The sequence below is a fragment of the Austrofundulus limnaeus genome, unplaced genomic scaffold (assembly GCF_001266775.1).
Source record: "Austrofundulus limnaeus strain Quisiro unplaced genomic scaffold, Austrofundulus_limnaeus-1.0 Scaffold52, whole genome shotgun sequence".
NCBI classification, from domain to species: Eukaryota; Metazoa; Chordata; class Actinopteri; order Cyprinodontiformes; family Rivulidae; genus Austrofundulus; species Austrofundulus limnaeus.
In genome coordinates this window covers 2,538,129-2,560,474 of record NW_013952454.1, presented here as the reverse complement: position 1 = coordinate 2,560,474, position 22,346 = coordinate 2,538,129, and the positions used below count along the sequence as shown (strand labels likewise).

Sequence of the window (22,346 nt, the reverse complement as noted above, 5' to 3'; positions counted from 1 at the left end):
TATATATATATTCCAGATTTTCTGGTTTATATTTTATTAATATTGTTTTTCAGTATTTACTTTATTCATTACAACTGCTTGTATTGTTTTTATATTCACTCTGAGTGTACTTTTTGTTATTATGATGCTGTAACAAAGGGAATTTCTCTACTATGGGATTGTTAAAGGATATTCTATTCTATTCTATTCTATTCTATTCTATTCTATTCTATTCTATTCTATTCTATTCTATTCTATTCTATTGCCCAGTTCTTTAGTCATAACAAATTCTGACAGACTGAAACAAACCATTTTTTGCTCAAAGAAAAAAAGAGAAGAAAAGAAAATCAACCAAAAATACATTCAGCTACACTTTCAGACTACTGGTTGACACACAGGTGGAAGCGATGTTTTACTCTTTCCTGCTGCAGCACCGTCAGGCACGAAAACCTCTTTAACATCACTCTGTGTCCTTGAGAAATCCATCAACACTTTCTTCTTTCGTTTCTTTACTCGCAAAAGCAAGCCACGAAGGAAAACTTAAAACAATGTAGAACCCTTGTAGGTTCACCCACTCACTGAGGAAGTATACAGTATAAGATAAACTTTTGAAAAATAACTTTAAGGCATTACTAATTTATTTTAAAGTCACAATCATCCAATTAGAAAATCAGTAAATTATTAAAACAATTTTAGACATAAAGTAGAGAATGATCTTTAAAATCATCTTAGATTGTTTCTATTTTTATTGTTTTAATTATTAGAAAATAACATCCTAAGGCATTAATTCCACTCTATAGTTGAAGGAAGTATACAATATATAGAAATGAGCAACCAATTATAAGTATTTGCTTGAAGCTGCAGGAAAAAGTACCAAATTTGATCACTTACTGTTCTTGCAGGATGTAGTCCATGTTCTCTGGGGAAATCTGTCCAGTTACAGGATGGATAAACGACGTGCTCCTCTGATTATGACTAAAATGCCAGAAGGGAGAGAGAAATGAGACAAAATTAGCAAGCTGCGCTCCACTGTAAACACTCTGAAGGCATCACAACATAATGTCAGCCCTTCTCTGTCCACAATAACACACTGAGCTGATCATCCCCCAGGAACGTGTCGGGCTCAGAACCCCTGAGCAACATCTCTGACTTTCCCAGTCTGGTGCAGAATGTGAGGGCTTGACTATAGGACACCCCCCCACCTCTCCCCACTCACTCATCCCACCCAACCCATCCTGCACAACCTCTGTGGACCAAAACGTTGGGCTCAGCACAAACGCTGGACAGTGCAGGTCTGGGCCTCCATCGGTTACAGACTCATTCAGTAGGTCATTCAATGCCTCAACCAGAGTGTAAAAGCATTCGACGGGGTAAACAACAGTGGGTGGCATGCGGGGTCATTGTGAGGGTGGGACTGTTTGAGTACACGAGTGTCAAATCTGGAAAACATATCCTGTGTTGTGGAACTGGTCGAGCATATGCTATCACTCTGACCTTTTATTTAACGTATTTTAGCTTCAAACTATTATTTGTGACACTAACAGAGCCTCAAACCTGCTGGGAAACACTCAAACACTCCTAAGGATATGAATGTGTGTGCACAGCCTTTAAAAACAATCGATACATAGCAACACAGTGTTTTCAGTTGAGCAGCACGTTATTCATGTTGTAAAGACTTGGGCCTAATGTAGCAGACGAGCAAATCCTCCAGAGGACCGTGGTTTCCCAGAAGAGCCCAGAGTGGCTTATAGTCTGTGACCTAATCACAGGAGCACAACTCCTCAGCTCAGATGTCTGTTTATAGTATTTCTTTATGTCAGGTAACTGTAGACCACTACTGTTGTAGGTACTGTTACTTTTATCAATAAGAAAAATACTCAGTGGTTGTTCTCCGCATAGACATCAAAGCTTCTGTAAGTTCTTTAGCTGAAAAGGTAAGGAACATCTCCTCAATAACACAGCATAGACTTTAAAATAGTTATAAACACCTGATAACACAGGAATATCAGTGAGTTCTTTGTCCCCAAACTTTAGACTTATGTGTAGTGTCTAGTCTAAATGTAAATTGGGAGGCAGAATCTTCAGGACTACAGACAAACTAATTCTGGGCTAATATTCAGTATTAGCCCATTAGTGACATGCAGATCGATAGTGAAACATTGACTCCGTTGATACCAAAACTTTATGTTCTAGTATCAATTCTAAAATAAAAATGTTGTTTCTGATACTTCAGTCATTGTAGGAAATGCATATCATTAACAGGAACACAGTGGAAAGTAAGTAAACTACTAAATCATTGGTTGATGGGAACTACTTTTTCTTCCGCCTGGGTAATGCGTAATGTTACATGTTCAGTATTTTAATGTTAAAATCATGTAATGTAAATTGAGACACAAGTTTAAATGTTTTATAATAGTTCTTGATAAGTAAGCAATAATTTAGTATCGATACAAATCTGGTCTAAATCACAGTTGGTGGGAACTACTTTTTCTTCCACCTGGGTAATGCGGAGGTGCAGTCAGTCTGTATGTTACATGTNGTATTTTAATGTTAAAATGTTCAGGAATGCTCGAGTTTTCATTTTTATAGTAGTTCTTTACAATTACACAAAAAATTATTGGTTTTATTATTTTTGCTAAATCTTTTATTGCTTAAAACCCAATTTTCACATATTTTGTATGATTTGTGTCCTCTGCTTTTTCTGTTGTACCAGTTTGACTACACAGTAGATGAGGATGCTACCTCAGTGTAGTTGTGAGTTTAAAAAAAATAAATAAATGACTCTGATATCTGGTATTCTTTATAAAGCGGTGATTTTAAATGCCCTACTTCTTTAGATTTGATACATTAGATTTTTCTTATCATGTCAGTATCCTTAATAAGAATACGACTTCTTATAATCCCTGTGGAGAACTAGTTATTTCTCTCCATTAGTATCTATTTTTGAGGAAAAGTTTAAACCACTTGACAAAGGTTTGAACTCGACAAGGAATCTTGCAGTTTGACTTTGGTTTTAACAAAACTTTAAACTGGTTAAAAATGTTTTAAATGCCACTAGGAAGCACCATGCTCATATTTCCACATGCATATCTGAAGACTCGCTTTGTTGGCAGCAAGACTTGCATCATCTTCTGTTCTTTAACTTAGATATCTGTAGGCTCCTAAGTTATTTTTTGTTTAGTTTTCAGATATGCATGRMSAWATWTSKYCATGCATATCTGAAAACTAAACAAAAAATAACTTAGGAGCCTACAGATATCTAAGTTAAAGAACAGAAGATGATGCAAGTCTTGCTGCCAACAAAGCGAGTCTTCAAGGACAAAAACTCCCAGTTGTCTGAATCAGAGCACCTCTCAGGGAGATTTATTATTGTTTTACGTTAACATGCAGCCCTGTGATCAAAGATGGACTCTGAGAATTAATAATCACCTTAGCAGAAAAAAATACAATTAATCAGCTGTGGTTTGATTGAAGAAAGACATTATATTTTGAGTAGTGCGTTATGACTGTGACACTCTCCTGGCAGAGCTACAAGTCTGACAACTTTTACCTAATGACAGCGGCAGGGCATAAACATTTTATTGATCGAGGTGACTGATGCCATGTTTGCAAGGAAAGACATGAAAGAATTATGCAACCTTGTCAAGGTAAGTCACGGACATGAAAATACACAATTTTTTGTTTAAAAAAATTTTAAGTAAAAAGCACCAAACAAAACAGAAATATTAAATACCGTTTAGTCTGTTTACACATTTTGGACATGACACATTAAGAAAAGGTGTGAATTTAAATTTTAATGTGATACTAAAGTGTTGACAGATGTGAGACGTCTTTTCATTCACATTAAAGTGTCAGAACTAATAGATAGATTCCAAATTCATCTTACAAAATTAAAAGCTATGTGTTAAACCAATTAACTGTCTTTGCCAGTTCATAAAAGTGTAGAGAGGGATCCATCATCGCTGAGGCCAAAGTCACCTCAGATGCTCTCTATTACCTCGGCCGTTAATCTGAATATCGATCTGGCACAGTCACACAAAGCCTTGCTTGTTTGGGAGCTGATACACACTACTCTCCTCCTGGGCAGCTAATAAAACCATGTCAGGTTGCTCACAGGCTATGAATGGGAACAGCATGTGAGGATCCTAAGAGGTGCTGTTTATCAGAGGCAGTGACTTCATTCTGCACTGAGGTTCCAAATAGTACAAGTCATTAAAGACCTGAAAGTGTCATTTCAGAGGAACACAGTTAATGATGATCTTGGGTGGAAAAGGATAACATAAAACCCAGTGTTAAAAACCATACTTTAAATGGAAATTTAAAAAAAAAAGTATTTTACAAACAGTAATTTTTCCCCTTTTTGGCCAATTTAAAGCTTTAAAAAACCCAGCCATTGTAGCACGTCCTCTATCTAGTTTGAAAAAAGGCACTTTCATTTCAAACGACCAGTTATAAAATTTAATTAGTAAATTACACATTTTGTGACACTTGCCTAAAATCTAGGTGCTAAGGCATTGATGCAATATAACAATAAAAACTGTGAATATGACATAAAACATTTTTGAACCAAACTGTTATAAGGATTTTCTAATGGTGCGTTCACACCAAACGCGATTTCAGTGTCAAAATCGCGTCCAACGCTTCAAGTTGAAAGCTTGTATTCAGACGCGAGTCAAATTTGCTCTTGAAGTGCTCGACGCGCGTCGACAGCCTCCTCGAACCCTCCCTCCTCTGCCGGTCTGTCCTCCTTAGATCCAATCCTATTTTTGCCTAACGCCAGAGCTGCTCCAGAGTCAATCTTCAGAGATCACATCGCACCAATAGGAAAAGGAACAAGCACAACATCTGTATTTTCAGAATAAGACACCAAAAGGCAAATTACTTTTGTTGAAATCCCAGCTATATTAATGAACAGAGTTGCACATAACCGGTGCGCAGGTGCGCTTTCGCAGTCAAAAAAGGAAAAAGCGCACCAGATGTAATGTCATAAAGCTCACTTGCGCACCTAAGATTGTACCTGATTATCTGTCAAAACAACAGCCAGCAGGGCTCTAGATTGTGACCAGTTTGGTCGCAAATGCGACCTGATTTCTTAAAATAAATAAAATAAAATAAAAAATAAAAAATTCCAGCCGCACAGTGGGACTGGATCAAGTTCGGTGCTCACTAAGACTGACAGAGGGACCCTGATAAAAGGATTAAACGGACACTGCCTTCAACAAATCAGACGAAGTCCAGAGCCTTTTTATCCAATCAGAGCAGAGCAGGGCGGGACTTTCAGTGAGAGCAAGTTTGGTTTAAGCAGCGGGCCAGCTCGACTCAAGTAGAGAGGCTGCAGCGATCAGTTCTGGCTTCTCCTCCTCCTCTCCTCCTGCACTTTGCTCCTGAACTACCAGAGACTTTGGTCTGTAAAACCTAACTTTAGGTATATTAAATATGTCTTCAGAATGTTGTTATTGAACAGATCTGTCCAACTCTGTGTGAGTGACAACTCTCCTCCTGAGAGACTGCTGTATGAGCGCGTTGCTGCTCACGCAGGCTGTCAGTGAGATTCACTGAGTTTTTCTAATTAAACCACATTAACTAACAGAACATTTGTTTGCCCCATATTAAAGCAAAGATGATTCTCTGTTTAACACCCCATGAAAAAAATTTTATTTTAATAAATAAAAACAACTTGCCATGTTCTCTAGGTAAAAGAGTTTTAAATGTTATTTTAATTTATCATTAAGATACACAAATCTCATTCACAATTTTATCAAAAAACAAGGTTCTTGATGTGCTAAACTTGTTTAAATTTAGGACCATACTGTGATACAGCTTTTCTGGGATAAATGTAATTTATTAAATGATCAAATATGAAGAATAAATGATTACATGAGCTGAAACCGTATTATCTTTTTGAATAAAATAGTCTTTCAAAAAAGAAATCAGTCTAACAAATAAAACATTTGTATGTTTTAAGCTATTTTGCTCTGTGTGAAAGACAGATATTTGCTGCTTGGACTGGAGAGTGTGGAAAGCTGTTTTAACCAAGGCCAAAGATGCAGAAGACCAAACTACAGGAGTTGTCCATCTGAGGGACATGTTAGTCTAAACGACATTTAACCATGAAATGTTCAGTTTGTGATGTTTATATGACATACACCCAGCCCCTCGGCCACTTAGGTAGTTTACAAAATTTATGCAGAGTAAAAGAATAAAATAAAAATCTTGGACTGATTTGTCATGATGACCTGAGACGTTGCAGCTGATAGGAGTCATAAAACAGAACAGGGGGATGTTAGATGCCCTGACACCCCTCTAGATAAATGTGTTAAATGAGTGAAGGAAAATATGAGTGAGCACCAAACAACAACCCTAGGTTCTTCCCTGAGAACCAGACCAAAAATTTTATGTGCAACCCCTCTGGTTCTCTTTGGGAAGCAGATGACAACATGTAGCATGAAGCATATGTGGACATACACGATACACGTGGATTTTATTTTGAAATCAGAAGTTTCAATTTTAACCATAGATATCAAAAGCCTTTATATTTATGTTTTCAGCTGTGGATGGAGTTCATCTTTCACAGAATGAATGATTTTTTGCTCTGACTTTATCACTGGACTTTATCATTTATCACTGGATTTATCGTGCCATCTCCTTCCTGAACACGCTCCCTCCGCTCCGGTGCAAGCTGAGTGGAGCGCACGCTGTAGTGCAAATGAACAGCTGCAATCTGCGCACTGCGGCACAGCGGATCAGAATCATATCTAGTGTAAATCAGCTCTACCCTTATACAAGCATAGGACAGTGCTTTTGGCTAATGAAGAGCTCACATGCAATGCTAATTCAACTTCTGCCAAACGTCTGCATAGCATGTTGGAGTGTATCGCACGTGACATCAGTGATCTTCAATGTACACCAGCGGTGTGGGATAAAAGTTTCATAAATAGGCATACCTTATCTGAAACATTATAGTGTGAAAAACATTTAAACATTGACAACAAGAAATTGTAACTGAAGCTGTGTGAACTTTTAGCCTAGTTTTCAAAACATTAAGTGTTGCCAACATTAATAGGAATAGGTTTTTGGAGCAACATCTAATACCACAAATCTGTCTACGTTTTACTGCACGCATTCAAAGAAGAGCACATAACAGACAATAAAGACAGTTGAGTAGCTTCCTCGTCAGCAACACTGATTCTGTTTTGAGAGTGCTGGAATAACATTCAACGTGTTCAACTAATCAACATTTGTTTAACTTAAGTTCCCCATGTGTCACGTGAAGGGTTTCCATTGAGTAATCACCTACTCTACAGAAGGAGTTGCAGAAAGACTGGATAAACGTAGCAATTAAAACGACCAAAAAAAACCCATTGTGAAAACTAAGCAAAATTTGAACTACCTCAAATACTTATAAGTAGGGTCGGGTACCAAAACTCGGTTCCAGTACGGCACCGGGGCGAAGATCAACGGTAATGCACAGACCAAAACACAACTCTAATTTCGGTGCTTTAGTTCGGTGCCTCAAAGAAAGCTGTTAACTGCGCTCTCTGGTGTTCACAATCTCCACAGAGTGCCAACAACAATAGGGGTGAGTTAAGAACTTTTAATGTGTTTTAACTGTCTAATTTAGCTGTTTCTGTCCGCTGTGTCAGACTATGTGTGGTAGAGAGAACAGCTGTGTGTTACGTTTCACTTCGAACAGGGGCACAGTGAGCGCCATGTTTTTACTTTCGGTTTGAAACCGCACTGTAATCAGCGTGTCCGAGTTGTTTTTGTTTTAAAAAATGCCGGAACTGCTCACAGGAGGCATAGAAGAACACCTACAGTATATTGTTCTCCCTGCTGGATTAAAATAAAAAGCTCTCGGTCATTTCTCACTGTTACGTTAGAGCTGCTGCCGTGCAGCAGACAGACGCTGCTCAGATCACGTTTGCTCTGAATGCAGTGTGTATTAAAGTCGTGATGCAGTTTTCCTTTGGCGTGCATTTCAAACTGTGATCTAAACTTAACTTCAGCTGGTTTAAATGCATTTTTTGCCCAGTGTAAAAAAATGGGTGCAGACTGAGGCAGACTATGAGCGCTGCGTGTGTGTGTTTTATTTATTTATTTTTAAAGTACTGATTTAAATACCGTTTAGGAACCGCTACCATTTTGAAAGTATCGATTTAACACCGGTATCGAAATAAACCCTTTCAATATCCAACCCTAGTTATAAGGACTCTGAAGTGGTCCCCTGAGGTCCAAAAGCACCCACTGAGTGATGCTGTCTCCAATTGGCTGTTTTTACTCGGTCTAAATGGATTCAAGAAAAACTAAACACAATCCAAAAAAAACTGTTGTTTTCTCAGAAACTGAATAGCAAATATATTCACCGTGGTGGTTTAGTTGTTTGCACTGTTGCCTCGCAGCAAGAATGTCCTGGGTTTAATCACCATGATTGGCCTGTGGATGTTCTCCCCATGCATGCGTGGGTTTTCTCCCACAGTCCAAAAACATGCATGTTAGTCAGTTTGAGCATTTTATTTACAGATGCAGACAAAAAAAGAAAAATATTCCAAGGATCTAAGGACCACTTGGTTTAACGGTTAGTAATGTTTATGACCTTACAATGATGTGTCAAAGTTAAGTGAAAATGAACAGAAAACTATTAAGAACAATACTTATCATGAATACAATTTTTTCAGCAATTAAGATTACTTGTGCCTGTAACGTCTTTAATACAAGCACTTCAAATAAAACAACAGGTGGTTGAAGCTCAAACACAACTGATTGGGAAGGAGCATATTGGAATGATAGTTTTAATTAATACAATAATCATACAATATATACATTAGGGGTGTAAGAAAATATTGATACACTGAAATATGGCGATATTTCATTTCCTGATACTGTATCGATATTCTAAAGCCCTGTATCGATTTTTAATTAAGGTTTAAAATGTCAACTTTCCTGGTAGCCGTTCATTTTTATGTTGTAGTTCAGCCTCTTACCGCTAGTTGGCAGCAGTGAGCCAGCCATTTGGCTCCTCTACCTCTTGAGCTACAGAGAGTAAGGGTAGCATTAGCATTGTGAGTAAACATTAGCTTCATGCTCCGATAGCTGAATCTGAGCAGAAAAGACCGACACACTCTGCCTTCTAAGCTGAGGTAAGGTTACAAACAGTTATTTTTTTGTCAGAATGTCTGTATTTTAAGACAAATTAAGTGTCTTGTGCGCTCTTTTTTCCAATGTTATGGAAGGCAGGCAGGAAGGCATGCATATAGCGCATGCGTCTAGTGTCTTAAGCTCGGCACTCCCCCCGTGACATAAAACTGTCTGTTGCTCTCAATGTCCGGCTCATCGCATTAAAGTCCATATACTTTAAGTTTATCCAGCTGTGTTTCCTTCAAAAACGGTTTAACTGTGTTGTTTAGCTTCTCCATTTATTTACTGTTTATCTTCGGGACCTGCCCTGCTGTTCGACCCACAGTTATGCAAATCATGTTCTGGATGCAGGTCAGCTGATCCCAGAAACTCTGTGTGCAGCAGCTTCATATCATCTGTTTACTGAACTTTATGACAACATAAAGGCTATTGTTAGGTGTTGGGTGAACATAATGTAAATTAAAAACTAAAAGCTGCAAAAAATATATTTTCAAACTATTTATTGGCAAATTTAGTCTAATAATTGAAAACATGGATGAAATATGAAACAAATAAAATAAAACATACAAAGCAGAACACAGCTAAATGTATCAAAAATATGTCTGTAAATTAGATTTCCTGAGACAATGAATTTTGATTTTTCATTTTTTTTTTCAGTAATAGGTTTTTATTTAATAGAACTTTTGGACAAAAAAAACCCACAATATATCGCCTTGCTTACTGTATCGCAATATGTTGGGATCTATATCGTGACTCCTCTGTCATCATATGTATTGTATCGTCAAACTCTTGCCAATACACAGCCATACATATAGGCATAAAGTCTAGTTGCTAACTGTACTTCCTTTATTTTAAACAACATACAAACAACATTCTAGTGACTCATTAAATTTTAAAGTTCAATAAAGGTTCTTGGTTTTGTGCAATGTGTTTTGCATTGTTTGACAGGAAGTGAGCTCTTGAACAGTTTTGTGAATCTGAGTGCCTGAAAAGCTAATAAGGTCCTTTAACATTTCATTTTCAGGGAGATCAGATCCTAAAGGTTGAGAATAGGCTCTTTAATTAAATTTACACAGGCTGGATCTTGTAAAACATTTAATGTGCTATTCATGTGGTTCAGTTGAGAGCAAGGACACTTACATTAAGGCGCAGTCTAAGTGTTCCTTATTAACATATTAAATGTAGGTGTTCCTTTTTATTTTAATGTGCATGAATTAGATAATAGGCATACAGTATCCTTTGTCATATTGCAGTGAGGTGAAACAAGCAGGTACTGCATGACTTTACAGTCCTGATTTATGGTTTAAATAATTCAGTTTTAACACTACCATCTTACAACAAAGAAATAGTTCTCTATAATAAATGAATTCCTGCTTTGGCTTGAAAATCACAAAGTTTGATTTACATGGATACAAAAACAGCACAAATTCGAATGCACAACAAAACAACAATTTAGTAATTCATTTATATATTTCCAGACAGATTTTTTTTTCCTGACATATCAACTTTATCTCACATGCCTTTGTTCTGGGATAAGGTGTTGGGATTTTTGTGACCACACCAGATATACCGGGCTGAACAGGAGATTTATCAGAAACTCTGACTGGTCAGAGTGCAAGAGCTTTTCTAAAACCTCTGTGTACTTCAGCAAATAATTTATTAACACTGAATACGTTTAAAAGCAGGCAATTTCCTATATTTGTCGAGATGTGTCCTCTAAACACAAAAGTCCGCCAAATCATAATTCCTCTGAGTCAACCTAGGGAAAAAATGGGAAATATTTTTCCCCTAAAAGCATATTTCAAATGCATGCATTATACATGAACACTGGATTGTTGTATATTTTTTATGATTTTTTTTTTGCAGCAACTTTTCCATTTTTACAACCCTCTGTGCCTGACATTTAACCCAGGAAGCTGCCTCTATTTGCTGGTCTTATTGAAGGGAGCGATTAAACTCACAAGGATTCACTCAGAAATAAATCACTGTTTCTGTAAAGCTGTTGCTGTGAGACAACCTTTGTTTTACAGTAGACACACTGTAGATTGTTTTTCTTTTGCTTTTTCTTGATATATATCCAAAATGTTTAGCACTGAAGGCATGGCTATTCAAATGATGGCCCATGGGCCACATTCAACCCAAAATATATATACAGTACTTTATTTAATTTTAAATATATTTTAAATCAATTTTAAAATTACAATTCAGTGCAGCAAAATAAGCAAGTTAAAAGATAATACTAGTTCTTTTACATATTGCTGAGTATCTCCCACCATCAGGCAACCCCCCCCCCCCCCCCCCCCCCCCCCCCCCCCCCCCCCCGGATGTCTGGACCCTGAGTTGTTGGCTTTGAGTAACTGTGGCCTCCCTTAGCAATTTAGTAAAATAGCCCTGATGTAAGGTCTTTTTCACTGAGCCATAATACAAACATCTTTAACTTCAGAACACACACACAGCCTGAACATAGCTGCTTGTTATGTCTATACAGAAAACAGCAGCAAAAACGAATAAAGCTCAGTCAGTTTGACCAGCAAATGTGCAGACTTTCAATAAATAAAAAAGTCAAGGTTGATGAAAGCTAATTATTTTTCCATTAATTGTTTTATTTAACCTGTAAAATACAAATATGTTTAGTATGAATCCAGTTCATTAAGAAAGAATGGCAGCAATCAGCTGAGCTCCTGCTTCAGGACTGAATATAGAAAGGTGTCTGTGTCTGAACCACATCAGTCATTCTTGGTCTTTTCAGTAAGATGTACACTCAAAAAGTCAGAGAATAATTCCTGCTGCTTATTTACAAAAAATAAATAAATAAAAAATAAATAAGTTCAACACAGCACCCAGACACAAACTTCAGACAGTGTGACTCATCTGCCATCTTGTCATTTCAAACACTTCATCCTCAGCTGAGAGGGCTGCAACGATTAATCGATTAAACGACGACTAATCGATTATTTAAAAAAATCGATGACTAATTTAATAATCGATTAATCATTTTCTTTTTTTTTTTTGTTCTTTACTTTGTTTTTCTCTCCAAACTGCTTTGACACCTTCCACTGCCACATCTGCCTTTCTGTCCTTGACACACATGCACAGTAGTGGTAACAGGTGTAGGTCGTGGATGTCACAAGACATTATACAGACAGGCTCTGGTATCATGGCTACCTGACAACAGAGCTCAAAAGTGTGGGATCATTTTAAGAAAATGAAAGAGAAACCTGTGCAATATCTGCAGAGCAGAACTTACCTTCCGCAGCAGTTATTTTTAGTTAGCATATAGCTAAAATCTAACCATGGTTATATAATAGCAGCTGCATTCTGGCACGATAAGCTCTATGTTTTATATTCAATTAACGTATGATCTGATTAGTCGACTAATCGAAAAAATAATCGGTGATTAATCGATTATAAAAATAATCATTTGTGGCAGACCTAGCTGAGAGCTGATGTGTGTAATAAAACATCTAAAGAGAAATTAAAAGCTTTACAAAGCATGGTATTTTGTTTTTGACCAAATGCAGACATCCAAACATGATGTTCAGACAAAATGATTTTTTTTTTTTTGCTTGTATTGATTTCTTTGTATTTTATCAGCACAGCACCCCCTCCAGCTTAGGTTGACCCGGTAAAAGCCAAGCTTGACATCAGGGTATCACAACAAGCCTTCGTGTGATACCACAGTCCTGAACTCTGTCAGATGGAGTTCGACTTTTCTGACCCTGCCAAAGTCCACATGAGGACATGAGGGGTGGGTGCTGTAGCTGCAGGGTTGTGTGAATGCCTCCCTGTTCAGAACAACACTGAGGAAAACACACAACATCATATTCAACTCAGGACATCCCTCTCTCTGGCAGGCTCGAACTTTAAGAGTCTGTTGGTCCGACTGGGTCGAGGGCTTCACAATGGATCAAAAACTTAAAGGAGACCAATTATGGGTCCTAGAAATTTTTATGGTATGTCTGTGGGCTATCCAGATCATGTTCATTCAATTTAATGCACAAAATAATTCTCAGATAATAAAATATCTCATTTTCTAGTTCTGCCTGCTCTGACTTCTGTTCAGAAGAGCTGTTTATGTTAATGAGCTCTGTTGGTAACGCCCTCCAAAAATCTGTTGACATTAACTCCGCCCTCCAAAGCCAGCGTTTACGTTAGCATGGATAATAATAGCAGAAGCTCCGTTGTACAACCATATGAGAGAACCAGAGGCAGAGTCGTGGTCGCAGCTTCTTTTTTTTCTCACTCCTCTGCTCTGCCCTCACTCTGCATGCTGTTACCAGAGCAGGGAGCAGCAGCGGTCAAAATACCTCAGAAACTCGAACAAATAGGCTTTAACAAGGCTTTAATAAGCTAAACAATAGAGGTACATGTGAAAATGTGTTCATAACGAATGAAAATAAATAAATGATTAAATTGTGTCTGTGACAGTCTCGAATCCTGGTCTCCCACTCTCTGGTCCAACACTCTACCCATTGCCCTATTGAAGGCTTGATGTGAAATGAGCTGCACATTACACAACAACAACTGTGATGGCTTTTTATACTGAGGAGGTGGAGCTTCACCCGGGAGTTGCTAGGTGAGGGGCTGAACGCAGGTTCTGGTGGGTTGTCGTACGGCTTGTTACATCACAAAATGACGGAAGTATAAAACTTGTCGTTAATATACATTAAAAATACATTTACTTACAGTAAATATGCCCCTGGGTGCATTTTTTTTTTTTGGTCCTAGGACTGTTTTTTAAAGAAGTACATACCCAAAGTTGAGTAAAAAAACCTTTAAAAAGTGAATTTTGTATAATATTTCCTCTTTAACACTGCGACATCAATGTGTGCGATACTAGCTTAAACTACACTAAATTATACACTAATATCATCCAATGTTTTATCAAAAACCCATTAATAATCATCCGCTTCTGAAGCCATAAGAATGTGTGTGCGTTTAACTGTAGTGTTAGCAAAATATCTCATGGAACACATTTTAATTATACTCACAGAAAGTACTCATCTAATGTAAATCTATAACTGATTAACTTTTGGAATCCACCACATCCAAGATGGCTGCTACAGCTAAGCTAATTTAGCAAACCCCAACTGGATATGGCTTCTTCTTTGCGTGATAGAGCTTTATCCAAGTGTGTTGCTGCTATTAAATTCAAAAATGACCTTCATTAAAAAATGCATTTGAACAATTTCCAGTGACGCAAAATTTTTATAGTCAAACCATAAACTGTGGAGCAGTTTGTTTAAAAACTGAGGAATTCAATATGTTCTGTTTTGTTGGCAAGGAAAGAATAAAAAAGGAAACAACAGATTGTTAAGTAACATTAATCTTTTAAACTCCTAAATGGTTTAGGTGTACATAAAACACCACATCTTGACATTTCTTTTTACTGATGTTTGATGTCTGATCGATATGCCACCCCCTATTCATGGCTGGCAAATCTAAAAAAAAAATAAAATCCAAATCTGCTGGCTTCAGCTCAGATAAATTGTACATTTATTGATGCATCATTCTGATTTCTCACCCCCTGCCTTTGTTTTAACAGATGTGTAGCTGACAGAGGGCTTCGAAAATGATGTGGTGAGTGGGTGTTCGCTCAGTCAAAGGTCATTTCTATTTAAAGGGATTTTTCCAGAAGAAATGTGTTTGAAGTGCGGGGTGGGGGTGGGGGGGTGCTGTCGGTGCAGTATGGGAAAACATAGCAAGGTCACTTCATTCAGAGCACGCCGTGCACGTTCAACAGTCTACAAGTGTGTGCGTGTGCACGAGGTGTGAAGAGAAAACGCTGCTCGCGTTTACTGCATGTTTAGCTGCAGGTCTATGTCTCAGAAAAAGATCAATCAGTGAATGTTGTGTACATTTCTTTGTGTTAAATAAATATTTTGACTAAAAAAATAAAGCTCAGCGCCCATGAGGGTGTGCTCAAATAGAACAAAAAATGAAATATCACGGCAGTATCATTTTTTTCCCCTCTAGGTGAAGTGATCTGATGTGCTTCTGAAGAAAGAATGTCATTTTAGATGTTCAGATGCTCACCGATTAATGCCTCTAATTTGCTTCGACCACTTTAAAAACACACCCGTGTGCAGGAATTCACTCGGAGCCACGAAACATCACGCGCGCGGCGAGCGCTGCCGACAGCCAAATGACACGTCTGTGCACGGCCTAATGATTAAATAAACGTCACGTGAATCGAGTCACACAACGCCGCAGCTGCGAGAGGTGTCCTGCTTTTGGCTGCAACTCAAATTTAGCTTAAAACATCATCACTGTTGATTTGGCGTTGTGCAGAGTGGGCCGCTGGCATCGCAGCTCAGATTACCTAACAACCACGGAGAGCACAAACAGCCCCCTGATAATACTCAGCCTCCAACCTAAAGAGAAAAATACTTCAACAAAATCAAAGGTACTCACGGCAAATTGGGTACTGTTCAACAACAAAGTTGGTTAAAAAATAAAAAAAATAAACAAATGATCATGGAATAAATTCAGTGTAAAACATTTTACTATATTTTTTGCGGCTTTTAAAAACAGAACAAAAAGCAAGGTACGGTAATTGTGTGGCATGAATTAGGCAGTTATTAATGTTTTATAAAACAATAAAATTTAATTAGAAACAGCGATAAACAAAAATCCTTGAAATAATCCACACTGCCAACTTGCATGCCAAAGTTTGAAAAAAAAAACTCTAACTGCTATTAGAGCTCAGGCTGTGTTGAGGATGACAGATAAGTGTTAAACAAAAAGCTTGCTCAGTTTGTTCTTAAAGAATGAGACAGGAATGGGGCTCAGCAACTAACATATAATTTGAGCCCATTGACTGGAAAAATGACAGAGAGATCTCTGCTTGTCAAGGTCAGTTATGTGACGGTCATCATGAAGCAGTTTGACTTGAATGGTTATTGAGTTGTAGATGTACAGTTAATGATTGGGTGTTAATGCAATCTGTCCAGTGCTTCATGAGATATTTTTTTTTATCTTGAACGATCTGCGAGTGTCCGCTCAATATCTATAAAACTAAATTCTAGCAGCTTTAAAGGCTATCTTATAGACTGTTTCAGAATTTTCTGCACGCACTGCATCGTGGGTAGGGGTCAGAGCTTTTCGATCACTACATAAATTGACGCATGTGACTGCATTTGTTTCAGTTTATCTGATGTTTGGTTTTTTTTGCACAATATGGCAGAGAAAATACAGCATGAGGTGAAATGTTGGAGTAAATGCACAACAGGATGTTTTACAAGCAGGGGGTCTATAATAGAAAGTGCAATTTTAAGTTTTATTTATAAAAATATAATTTTGTATGTTGTGACAACTTTATTTTTAATATGACTTACATACTGTATGACATAATTAACATAATTTTACGCATTTACCAATAAAATAAAAAGTCCGCTTTCATTGTTTAGTCTTTCTGTTCATTTTGAATCTACTCTTCGTATCTGCTCTGACACTTATAGATGAACAAAGCAAGGCACCAGATATTCAAAATATTTGATCATTTTGGGTCCTAACAGTGCACTACTTTACTAAATGATCCAGACGTAAGTTGGAACTTCAGACTATGTAGTTAGTATCTACGTAACAATATACTGTATACTCTCAACCAAAATAAGCTCAAAACGTAAATCTATAGCTTAAAAATATTTTTAAAAACCTCATCTGTGAGCTTAAAGGAAAGTTTAATTGTTTAAAAGTTTATTGTTTTAGAGCAAACACATCAGGTCTGTAAAACGGCAGAAATTTACTGGTTGAATTTTTTCAATTACATTGTGTTTTCATAGTGACTTCAGCGTTTATACCACATGAACTGTGACCCAACTGCTTCGTACAATGGGTAGAAAAGGTGTTCAGTTCAAGGTGTACATCAAATAATTACTTCCTGAGAGAATTTTAGTCAAACTAGATATTTTGTTGACAGAGAGAGAGAGAGAGAGAGAAACACAGGTCACCACCTTTTATATTATCAGCATATTTTAGGCTGCAACAATCCATGAAAACTAATACGAGACACTGTTTTATTTTTAAATTCTGTCCACGTGTCTATTTGGAGACTGTATTTTTCTGCAGCGCAATCCACAGGAGCAAAATTGGATTGTTTTCATTTCAGCACCTTCCTACTGGGCCAAAAATACTGTGACACAGTGAAGAGACCACTCCAAACCACTGTCCAGCAGCTCATCACTCAAAGCCACAGAGCTAATAAAAAAAAAACTGAATAAGCAGGGCAAGCAAACAGCAAACATGCAAACTATGATTCAAACAAGCGCCGCAGACACTTTGTGTGGCTCTCCTAGTTGGCAGCAAAGACCCAGGGTTCCTGCCAGCAGTAACGTCAGAGCCCACCTCCACCTTGTCTCTAGCTCTGGCACTGCAGAAAGAAAACTACGAGAGGATCCAGGAACCTGCAGCATAATCAAATGTTCTATTTTTTTTTTTTTTTTTCACTTTACCCATGTCCCAGATCAAGGTTTTGGCTTCACGACTGCCCCTGAGTGTGTGACACTGGGAGTGAATGCTGCATGTACTCTACACTCTTCCTCTCTGTAACAGAGAGAAGGGTGTGCCAGCATTCTCGCATGTTCTTATTACTGGCCAAGAAATAAAGAGATGAAATGCAATCTGACCACAACACACACACACACACACACACACNCACACACACACACACACACACACACACACACACACACACACACACACACACACACACACACACACACACACACACACACACACAGAGTCACCCACCTAAATTCTTAGCAGGCCACTGCTGCCAGTAAATTCCTTCCTTGGCCTGTGGAAAGTGAGGTACAGTAGTGACACACTGAGTTCAGCCTCAGGTTTTTACAGCCGTCTACTACCAGCGACTCACCCACACATCGCAAACACAAACAAACAGCCTGTTTTATTCGATTTTCCCGCAGTCCACCTCTCTCATGCTATCCCCTTCGCTCCGTTTCTCACTCCCACTCAGACCGTGAGGCGTTCAGAACGGCTCCCTCGGTGGATTTAATGAAAGTGCATCGGAGTCCACAAAGATTTTGTCAAGTTAAGCAGTGAAGATCATCTTATCTGTGGTACAAAACTCAAAGCTACGCCCTACCGTGGAATGCCACCGTAATAAAGTTTATTACTAAATTGTATAGTAAAAATAAAGATCGATGCCACTATGGTGAGCATTCATTTGTTTGGGGACTCTAAGTCTCATGTGTCAAACTAAAGGGTGGCGGGCCAAATCTGGCCTCTATTAACATTTTACTCAGACCCAAAGTTAAATACTTTAAATGTTAAGTAGTTTTACAGTTTCTCTTTTTGTCAATAAATATTAACATAAATTGGACCTTGGTTTGGACCAAGTTTTGAATTTTGGCCTCCTTATGTAACTGAGATTTACACCCCTGCTCTTAAAGATAAGTCATTTTGGCAAGCTTGTTTTTGAGCAAGTATTGAGAACCTGTTTGCATCATATCTATCCATAAGTCGGGAAGAACACACACAACTCTTCTGCCTTTGATTCTTAAAGGGAACATATAACAAAATCCACTTTTTTAGCCATGTTGTGTACTTGGAGTCTTTAGAAGTGCAGAAACAGTGAATTTAGTTTCTCCTGGTGCTGCGTAGATATCTTTGTATTTTGTTTGGATCATATTTTCCAACTTGTTCAGTTTTCTCTTTTCTCTAGTTTGTTTTCTAAACTATTAAGTCACAGTATTTGCTATGAACGTTCTAAATAAGACTTACCATATACAATTTCATCGTCTTCATTCTCCTCTGGGTCTGACTGGCTCCAACATGTAAGACTGGACGGAAAAGTCTTCCATTGGTGACATATTATAATTAATGTATAAATAAAAAGTTTCTGCGCCGCTAGATAATCAGATATCTGCTATTAAATTAGAATGGACCACTCTGGGAGCTGGAGGGGGTGGGGCGTGAAGCGCCTCGTTTGCAGTTAAAGGGACAGCGTCAAAACGAGTTGCTTTGAGACACACCTCAGAAACAGGTGAAAGAGGGGGCTGTAGAGTTACAATAAGGAGGGTTTCAGACCAAAGCATTGCAGTTCCACTTTATATAGACACAACTAAATATTTTAAATGTAAAAAAAGGATTTAAAAGGATGATATGAATCCTTTAGCACAATTAAAAAGGGTGAACTTGGAAAAACATCAGTTCGTACACAAGCTGAAATTAAACAAGCCATTGATACTGCATAAAACCTGTTTGTTTCCACTATAAAGCAGCACATTTTACCATGGGGTCTATGGGAATTGACCATAAACTACACATATAAAGCATATTATGAACCAAATGTGCCCATACCGTCTTATTGTTGCAAATTGAGGCCAGCCGGATCCAGTTTATAGGAGCTGCCTTGTTGGCAAAAATGTAATTTGATATGAAAATGTGAGGCTCCTAGCAACAATCATGTCGTGACTTTTCTGTGAGGCATAAAAAAAACTAAATAAACTAAATGAATGAACATACAACAGCAAGGTAAGAAGTATATGTAAAAGAACAAGAGTTAACACTTAAAAAAATTACACACAATTAGCCTCAGATTTTGCATAATTAGTGCAAAGTAGATGTCGGTCCCAGCCTCACACCCTGAGTTCCTGTTTGTTCTCCCTTCAGCAAGTGTTTTAGTTTTCAGAGCACTGTAATCTTCATCACGTGAAAAAAAAATCAGACTTTAAGAAATGACATGAGAGGAACTGTGATAATTAGATGGGTTACATAAAAAAAAACAACAGAAACAACATGAAAAATTATAGTCACCTGAAAAATACATTTCCCACATTGTAACCTGAACCAATGTACAAGCAATGATGTCCTGATTGATTAGGAAAATATATTAAACTACTTTATGCTACATTATATCTGTCCTAGGGTTGGGCAATATTGGCAAAAAAAATTAATCACAATTAATTGTGGTATTTAGCCGATAACGATTAATTTGACAATTAATCCCCTGGACACCCTTATGTCCTTGTCACATGACCAATTTAGCAGGAAAGATTTGCTCTTAGTAAAAATCTCTTCCAAATTGTGTCATAATTACAGACTTCAGGCTGTACATCAAATGTTAAATTGTGTTGATAAATAAATAAATTACAGAACTTTTTTTAATGTTCTTCATATTTGAAGTGAAGAGGAGCACCGAGCAGACTGCCTGGTGGCATTAATCGTATTAATCGTCAAGTGCCAGAAAATAATCGATTAATGTTTTTCTGACTATTAATTGCACACGATACAATTATGCCCAACTCTAATCTGTCCTGTAACCGGAAGAGCTTATTTTTAATTTTCACCATCATAAGAGGTCATATAGACCAGTGCAAACATGTTAAAAGTTAATTGTAAACAGCTTCTCATCAAAGCACAGTTTATTTTCAATTTAACAAAAAAAGGGGTATTGCACACTTTTAAATAAAGCTCTTAGAGATCTACAATCAGACAGAATTAAAATTCAAATTAACTGAGAGCAGTTTCACTGAGTCCACAGGTATTGAAAATGACTTGTTAGGGTGACAAGTCATTGCTACACCATTTGGATTAATGTTAAAGCTGCTTATTTAATCCATATCTTATTTCATGTCATCACAACTGAAAGACAATGTAGAGTTATTGATTAACAGTGTCAGTACTAGATGAAGTTCATGCCCTGAGTGCATCAAACTAATTTACTTTTTACTATTGAAAGTGTGTCTCTAAAATAAATTATAGTTTATTTCCCTAATAAAATAGACTGTCAGAGCTTATTAAGCAGCAACGTGTTAGATTTCTACCTGTCTTTGTAAAACCCAAGTACAAAAAGCACCACTATTAGCAGGTTGTATAATCTACCGTACTCTGTTTCAGCTTCATCTTCTATCCACCAGGTTCTCTGTCACACCAACTTTTATTCTTTAGACAGGAAGCATAAGCAAATTACTAGAAACTGGTGTATAATCTTATGGATTAAGCACTCGATGCACAAAGTACAATTTTGCTCCTTACATCATCATACTTTGTGCTGCCTGGCATTTTCCTCAGCTCTAGTTATAGTGTGGCCCAGTAAATAAAGAACATTTCCAGCAGCACAGAGGGGAAAAGGTGGGACTGACTGAGCCAGAGCAGTGCTGGCAAACTAACAACATGGTGCCAGTAATAACTGAGGCAGACACAAGCACTGGCATTAGTGGTGTGAACAACCCTGTGCTAAAGCCCAGAATGACATAAGGATGAGCTTAGTACTTATTTCACTGTCTCCTACACCCTGTATAGCTGCAAAACTAAATGTGTTGTAGTGGCATATACTGTAAAGCCACACTTATAGTGGCTGGAAAAAGTACTTTGAGGAACCTTTATATGGCTAAGTCTACAAAAAGAAAAATAACACAAATAATAACAAACTGCTCTTTAAACTATTACTGTTTCTAACAATCTATTTGAAGGTGTACAGTATAGTAAACAGTGCATTGTACAGTTTAGTATGTGTGTATACAGCTTAACCATTAGTACAGTTTACAAAGTTTACAATATGTCCAACAAATTCAAGACCCAAATACTAAACTTTGGTCTTTTTGTACCAAACCCCAAATGTTGTTGTTTTCCACATTGTAATAGGTGTGGGCCAGATCTGGTGTCAATCTGGTCCTGTTGTATGACTGCTGGCAAGTGGTTTCTTAACCAGATGTGGGGCAGCTATGATGGCACTGTTTTCACAATGGCATGCTACAGCTGGCCCAGTTAAGGTTTAGTATATGTGGTCCAAACCTGTCAATGTCTTTATGTGGTGATGGCCCACTCATAGACCACCTCTGGCAAACGGCATCTGGGCCACCAACTGGCCATCATTGTTTGATGAATGGGCAGTGTTCACGCAGCGTGTGAGCCAGAAATGGGTCAGAAATAATACTGCTATGTGGGAATGCTGTGGAGAGCTTGGAGAAATTGTCAACTAGTTTGAAGGGTACCTATCAAAGGCTACGTTCACACTGCAGGCAAATCCGACCCAAATCCGATTTTTTTGACCCATCTGACTCATATCCGATTTTTTTGACCCATCTGACTCATATCCGATTTTTTTATGACAGTCTGAACGCGACAAATCCGATTTTTTCAAATCCGACCCAGGCCGTTTCAGTATGTGGTTTTAAATCGGATACATATCATGTTTTCAAAGTGACTGCAGTGTGAACGCTCGTCACATTCATCTGACTTTTTCATCAGTGAGGAGGGAGTGAAGG

General features: G+C 37.8%; 1 protein-coding gene across 3 annotated transcripts in view; it reads right to left on the bottom strand.

The window, feature by feature from the left end:
- The window catches only part of LOC106517790 (pleckstrin homology domain-containing family A member 7), a gene marked incomplete at its 3' end in the record, with an annotated part of 161,573 nt that overhangs the window by 36,414 nt on the left and 102,813 nt on the right, over positions 1 to 22,346 (bottom strand). For all 3 annotated transcript variants that reach the window (XM_014008798.1, XM_014008799.1, XM_014008800.1), the window contains 1 exon segment: positions 871 to 954. In XM_014008798.1, the coding sequence (XP_013864252.1) occupies positions 871 to 954 (84 nt within the window).